Below are 6,924 nucleotides of genomic sequence, written 5' to 3' on the forward strand. Positions count from 1 at the left end.
TTCACAAATTACATAAATATTCTTCTTACAACAGTATCCATAAAATACACAAACATTCTTTTTACATCAAAAGCTAATAGATATTGTACACATCAAGGTAGAACATCATGAGTCAAAAATCAAGTTGAGGCTAGATTAAATTATGAGAATCAAAATCTGTCCAACTTGCTATACTGCTCCATTCTTCTTGCGCCTTTCATTTCCCTAATCTCACCACTTTTCACCTTCAAATGCCTAGTTTTCTGAGTTAAAACATTCACTGTTCTAATCTGTCAAACAAAAGTATCATTTGGTCTACTTAACTACAACAAAGAACAAAAATAGAAGAATTATACATGCTGCAGAAGTCCTAGAATATCACCATCAGAAAGAAATTGACATGGGACAATATACGCAATTTATATTCCATGCAAATGCATGCATCATCCAAAGTTTTCAAAAATCAAATACCTTTCCTACTCAAATGTAATCTAGCATGCATTCAACCCACTCGAACCGCACTTCATCGATTTCAACTATGGAGTACTTGAGATTTGTAAACTGTAAAAATACATAAATAATATATTAGTAAACCAAGACCAAAAATCATAATTGAAAAAGTAGTAAGAGCACCAGGTAATAAGATGACTAATTTGAATGCTTAAAAAGAGACACATTCATCATTTATCTCAACCACATCATATAGTGATAGATCTATCATTCCTGGGAATTTTAAGAATGCAACAATAAAGCTCTATGTTTGTCGTTGAAAGCAAAATAAAATTCTCCCTACACTAATAGGATACCTCAACAAACGTGAGCAACTATATAAATATCGAGCCAGATAAAACACAACAACATTACCATATAAAAGATATTCATCAATTCACAAGACTTTTTTACATAAAGAACTGTTGAATATCCAAATCTAAGAAGTGATCTGCCTCAAAATAGTTAACTAGATCGAAATGATATTACAAGTATTACACTAAATTTGTATATAATAAGAAAAGCATCAAATCTTAATGCAGGTATTACACTGTTGCTCACTATGTAAAGAAAGAGAGAGAGAAATCTAAGAGAAGCATAGTGTAGTAATAATCATATTAAAATTTAAATCCAGAATCGATCCATCACAATCTTGGATGAAATTTATATTCTAATTTCTTGAAGGTTGAGATGAGATCAAATAAACAAGGATGCATTTTGTTTAAATTACATGCAAGCCTATATATAAGAGTTGATAAATAAAGCAGATCGCCAGACACTCAGACAACTTCAGGTTACAGTTGCACTCTTGTTCCAAAGGCATCTTTACTAGAACTTAGGCACCAATTGCTTGAAGAGAGTACTGATGTCAAAAAAGGGGATGTTGAATGTCAAATCACATAATCAGTAAGTGACTAGAGGTTGCAGTTGCTTGCAAATGATTTTCCCATGGAGGGTTGCTCCCATGTGTCACTGATTATAGTTATTATAGAATGATTGAATGGTTTTTTATGTTTTGATGATTTGAATGTCTTTTATTAAGTTTGAGTTGGACAAATATTTCTTATTGTGTAGTTCAGCTTGGCTCGAATTTTGGGTTTTTTTATTAAATTTGATTGGATTTATATGTATTGTACTGATTGGATTTATATATATTGTACTAGATGGCGACAAGGAAAACAACATAATGATCCTCTATTGATGTATCATTCTAGAAGCATCAAATTTCAATCTAGAAAGAAGAGGACTATAAGAATGCCTAGAAAAAAAAAGTAAAAAAACTATTACGTTGAAGACCAATGAGATCAAAAGACCACATTCAATATCAGTGAAAAAAGAATTTTAAGGGGATCTTGGCCAAATTACTTACTCATTCTTTCCATCTTCTCAATTTGCTCTCGAATAGCCTCTGGATCCTTTTTCAAGATGCTAACCTCACGGACCTTCTTCCTTTCTTTCTTGTTCTATCATAGAAAATATGTTAAGGTTAGAATAATAAATACAATCATAGGATTTAAAAGATGACTATTTATCATAGTCCACACTACTATAAAGTCAAATGAAACAAAATGACAAAGTCGAGAGAGGACTCAACCACAGAGAAAACACATATATAGATATGTACATATAAATCTACATGCATACTAAGTAGGAATAACCATGTACGACAAGATATTAAACTCATCTGATAATGTTATAATATTAATTAATAGAAATTTGAGTCTTAGAACAAAACATGATGAGAAATAACCAACATTATTATTTGTGGTGGTTTAATGTCAGAGTAAAAAACTAGTACTTAAAACAATAAATAAAATTATATCATCATTTTTTTTTTAGTTTTTATTTCTAGAATCTTTTATGATATTTCTCTTATTTCTAGCTAAACCTCAACTCATTACATGACTATTGACGCAACTTGAATAGTACCCACAATAAAGGATCATTTTCAGGTCAAAAAGAAGGTCATTACCATCGAGAAGCAATGTTATTAAGAAATGGAGATTAAAAGTATCATCAAGAAAATTGTTTCATTAATTTATAGCATCTCAAATGTAGAAATACCAATGATACCTTTCTAAGAGGATGATCATTGGGTAGGAAGCTTCCTATCGTTTTCCCATACACTTCACATGTTGAGAAGTGAATGACGCGCTTATTGTTTTCTGAGCAATACCTAACTTGCACAAGCCACAATAAACTAAATCAATACCAAAGAAGAGTACAAAAAAAATCCAACTGAAAATGAACAAGTCCAAGGGTCTCAAAACTAACAACTGGGAGAGCATCAATGAAATTACTGCAGATGGTGTCTAGTGGGCGGGTGTGATAATCAGCAAGAGTGTAGATTGCCACTAGATTAATCGTCTACAAAGAAAACAAAAAGTTGTATTGCATATACATTAGGATCCCTTGCGACGATGACAAAAAAAAGATTCAATCAAATGATCACGACCAAGGAAAAGATGTTGAGAAGTAAAGCGACAGTAAAAAAATGCAGAACCGCACAGATCACACTGAAAAAAATGCAAGAAGAGATCCAGGGTTAGATCTGCTCCATAGGACAAGGGAACTAACCAAATCCGACATCTTGATGAGGCCCTCGAGCCTGGAGTCGTGCTTGATATTGAGGCGGTGGAACTAGATCCAGCCACCCCAAGGGCGGCGCGCGGCTTCTTGCCCCTCCGTCGCGTCGAATAGGTGCTTGATCTTGTCGCTGTAGACGTCCACTGCCAGCACCGTGTGCAGCCTAACATAATGGATAGTATTAATTTGAGATTTTGAGAAAAGCACACATTTCATATAAATCACAAAAGTATTTATACGGATCAATTTGAATGCTTGATGGTTTATAGAATGCAGGCAGTTTCTCCACCTCATAACCATATCAAGTATAAACCTTTGCAGCCAAAAGAAAGCATAACATAAGGATTGAAGGTAAACAAGTGAAGAAGAAGAATGAGAAGGGAACAAAGGGATGAGAAGTTTTTTCTTCCCATTTTTTGTTTGTCTCCGAAAGGAGTTATTACTTTTGAACTAATGATGTCGATCCACATGTTAAAACTTCTGCTACAATGGCTCTGAAAAGAGCAATCAAAAAAATATAATGTTTTTTTTAATAACGAAGTAGTTTCATAGATAATTAAGAAGAAAGCATAAACAAACTGTTTGTAAATTGTGACTAACTAGACATTTCTTCAAAAGACTCCAGCTTTTACTTTTGTATCATATTCAAAACTATCTTCCAGTAAAACTCCACAACAAAAAGAAATACTTTTATCCTTCGACTAGCCAATCCCAAAAAAAACATAACCAATGAAAGATCATAAAACAACTCCAAAAGAACAGAATTCAAATTCAGTGATCATCTATTGACTTACTAAATGAGAGAAAAAAATCACACAAGCAGGCATCAATAGATTCATTACAAAATTTGTCTCTGATATCCGACTAATATCATGAAGCCCAATGTGTGGTTCTAGCGACAAACTTGCAAGAATCTAAGCTTGAAGTATGATAGCATGAATGAATGATAAGATACTGATAACAAAAAACTAAGTCAAAAAGTTTGATCTAATGAAAGCAAACAAAAATCCACCTACCTGGAGCCTACAGACATCCTTCCTGAAACATCCAAAATGTAAAACAGTGTTAATAGTAAACCATCAACGAACTGAATAAACCACCATGTAATGTAAAAAGTGACTGCAACAGGGAAGAGAACTACACTGAAAAAAAAAAGAAGAGAGACAAGTGTCAGAAAAATTTAAATGCAAGAAATCAGAAGAATGAATATGATATAACTGTACCATCCAGTCATAAATTTCTTTGACACCCAACTCTGAAGAACAGCACCACAGGCCTGTAAATAACAAGGCTAAAAGTTACATCAGGATAATTTAGACAATGAAAAAGTTAGAATTGTTAGTTATTGTTCCTGTTTATGGAGTTACAGAGCCAAGGAAAGAAAGAGGGTAGAAAAAATAATTTAAAAGGATGTATTCTCTAATACAAGTCATGGGGCAGTTCAAGGTTCACATAATTATTTATGATATTTTCTCCAATACAAGTCATGGGGCATTCTAAGTACTTAATACAAGTTTCTTCTTCTATTTAAAAAATAAAATTAAAAGAATAGTCATCATTGTACAGATGAAAATAGGTGAGTATTTTTGCAGTGAGTTAAAGGCGGTGTCAAATTCTGATTTTTGTTACACATTTATTATATTTTAACTTTGTTTTACACAACTTATCTTCGCAGAAGACGGTCATAAATGGTTAACGTGCAAATTGAGCTGTAACATACAAATTATATACACCCATGGCTATGCTCTCTGTTACCTGTGATGGTGGTGTAGCTATAGAATGCGTGTCTAAGCCTACCTGAACCCCGAAAGCTATTAAATTGCATACCAACATACCAACTAATAATGAAAACTATGACCTTCTATATCGACATGGCTATAATCCATTCCGTAGATGATCGCTCTATTTCATGTACTCTGAATCGGTTAATATTAGAGGTTCATTTACTTTGCTCAAAAGTAGTTAACTTTCTCTGCCATCCAGCTAACTAGAAACTAATTGATGGAAACAAACAATGATCCTAAGCAAAATTTTACCAAACTCGACTTATCCAACTGAAAGAGCACAAATCTGATACGAGAAGCACCTAAAGACAACTACAAAAATGTCCCGCTATAATCTTACCCAACTTTTCTCCCGATCCAAATTGGAACCCTAACTGACCGCATCAAGGCTAACAAAGAGGCCATAACCCCAAACACTATCAGATCTGGCAGGCACGCACCTTCCTAGTGGAGGAACTGGGAGAAATTGGGGGCGCTTTGGCTGGGTCTTCAGGGTCCACTGCCTGGCTTAGCGGAATGGAGGTGGATTCCTTCTCTTCCGCCATGTTTTTTTCCCTATCCTCAGCGTGCTTTCCCTCTATCTCCCGATCTCGACGCTGATGCAGAATAGCGAGACTTGACAAACGCCCTAGTCGTCTTCATCTTGCCTTCCTCCGCCGCTACTACTCTGAAACCCTAGAAAACAAGACCAACTTGTCACCTCTCCTTTCTCGAAATGCGAAGAAGGGTTCCTCTTCTTACCCAAAGGGAGGAGGTGGAGGAGATGAGTCGTGAGTCATTCCTGATCAGGAGAGGAAGGGGCGTCGATCTAAGAAGGGGAAGAGGGAGATGAAGCTGAGACAGATGGTTGTATACGGTTCACGGCGCGATATATGTTTAGGTTTGGAGGAAAGAGTGAAGTGTTATAAATTTCAGCTAAGTATTGGTGGGAAAATTAAATTATTTTATTTTATCATAGACACCGGGTTTTAAAAACCGCTGTTAAAATCGGTGTCTATTAACAAAAAAAAGGCGCTCATAAACATCGGCTTAAAAAATCGATGTCTATGAGCGAAAATCTGCGCTTAAAGACACTGGTTTTTGGAAAAACCGGTGTAAAATACTCAAAGACATCGGTTTTTGATTAAAACTGTTGTTGTTCCACCGATGTCTATGAGGGCTTTTCTTGTAGTTATAGACACAGGGATCAAAACCAAACAGGACCTAACCTAACTTGGTTGATCACATCAAAATAATCACGGGGTCCAACAATCTCCACCTTTTTGATATGCATCAACCCAAGTTCAAGATAGGGGAAAAATAGACAAAAAGTAATTTAAAGAAATTACTAAACTAACATTTTAAGCATAAAGATTGCAATAGAATTTGTAATTTTAAAAAAATATTAATTTGTTCCTTTCCAAAAAAAAATTTTAAGTACTAATTTGAAAAAAATATTAACTCCCCCTAAACTTTCTCTTATCTCTCTTCCTTTAATCACAGCAAAAATGGAGTTGGAAGTTTTCAAAATAAATTCTAAATTAGCAAACATTTTTAGGCAAATTAAAAATATTTTTGAGAAATTTTCAAAAAAAACGTTAAGAAAAACTTGTTAAAGCATTTTTAATTTCTATTTTCATGCTTTATCAGTAAGTTAATTAAACATTTTATTTCAGTATTTTGGCTTCCAGGTAGTGGTGAGGCACTAGGCCTTCTTGGTTATTGGAGCAACAACCACTTTCTTAGACAAAGCCTCATAAAGAAATTATCTATTTAATTTTTTTTTGCTGAAAGCGCTAACTTTAAAAATTTAATCTAGAAAGAATTTTGGAACCTAATAGAGGTTCCTTCCTACTGGGTTGGTTAAAAACTTAGCGGGTATATATTCTTTAGGTATTTTTCTAAGTTGACCTTGGTGATGTTTGATATACCAATTTAATTTACCATAAATTTTAAGTTTTGATTTTTGAAATTTATTTAAGCATGCATGATCATTTTTAAATTTTTTAATTTCAATTTTCAATTTTTCATTCTTTAATTTTAGATTATCGTACATTTCTAGAGGACATGCATTTGCTAAGTTTAATTTTAACATATCATTTTTCTT

At 33.8% G+C, this 6,924-nt stretch overlaps 1 protein-coding gene across 4 annotated transcripts; it reads right to left on the bottom strand.

The window, feature by feature from the left end:
• Positions 1-484: 484 nt before the first annotated feature.
• LOC121990176 (protein LIKE COV 2-like) lies at positions 485-5,701 on the bottom strand. 4 transcript variants are annotated; one of them, XM_042544376.1, is made up of 9 exons: positions 5,580-5,701; positions 5,279-5,513; positions 4,278-4,330; positions 4,071-4,092; positions 3,046-3,217; positions 2,743-2,835; positions 2,542-2,644; positions 1,838-1,931; positions 497-540 (listed from the first exon to the last, which is right to left on the bottom strand). In XM_042544376.1, the coding sequence occupies exons 2-6, from the start codon at positions 5,381-5,383 to the stop codon at positions 2,828-2,830; spliced, it is 360 nt and encodes a 119-aa protein (XP_042400310.1). In that variant the 5' UTR covers positions 5,384-5,513; positions 5,580-5,701; the 3' UTR covers positions 497-540; positions 1,838-1,931; positions 2,542-2,644; positions 2,743-2,827. The 4 variants fall into 4 exon arrangements, with proteins under 4 accessions (XP_042400309.1, XP_042400310.1, XP_042400311.1 ...); XM_042544377.1 differs by having other exon boundaries at positions 2,542-2,648; XM_042544375.1 differs by lacking the exons at positions 2,542-2,644; positions 2,743-2,835 and having other exon boundaries at positions 485-540.
• Positions 5,702-6,924: the final 1,223 nt, after the last annotated feature.

The sequence above is a fragment of the Zingiber officinale genome, chromosome 6B (genome assembly GCF_018446385.1).
Source record: "Zingiber officinale cultivar Zhangliang chromosome 6B, Zo_v1.1, whole genome shotgun sequence".
NCBI classification, from domain to species: domain Eukaryota; kingdom Viridiplantae; phylum Streptophyta; class Magnoliopsida; order Zingiberales; family Zingiberaceae; genus Zingiber; species Zingiber officinale.

Bases quoted from the DNA above. Each gene is read 5' to 3' on its own strand.
- LOC121990176 (XM_042544374.1), bottom strand. From the start codon at position 5,383: ATGGCGGAAGAGAAGGAATCCACCTCCATTCCGCTAAGCCAGGCAGTG. The intron at 4,331-5,278 runs GTGCGTGCCTGC...TGTTATTTACAG, and splicing joins CCAGTTCCTCCACTAGGAAG to GCCTGTGGTGCTGTTCTTCA. The intron at 3,218-4,070 runs GTAGGTGGATTT...CCATTATGTTAG, and splicing joins AGGATGTCTGTAGGCTCCAG to GCTGCACACGGTGCTGGCAG.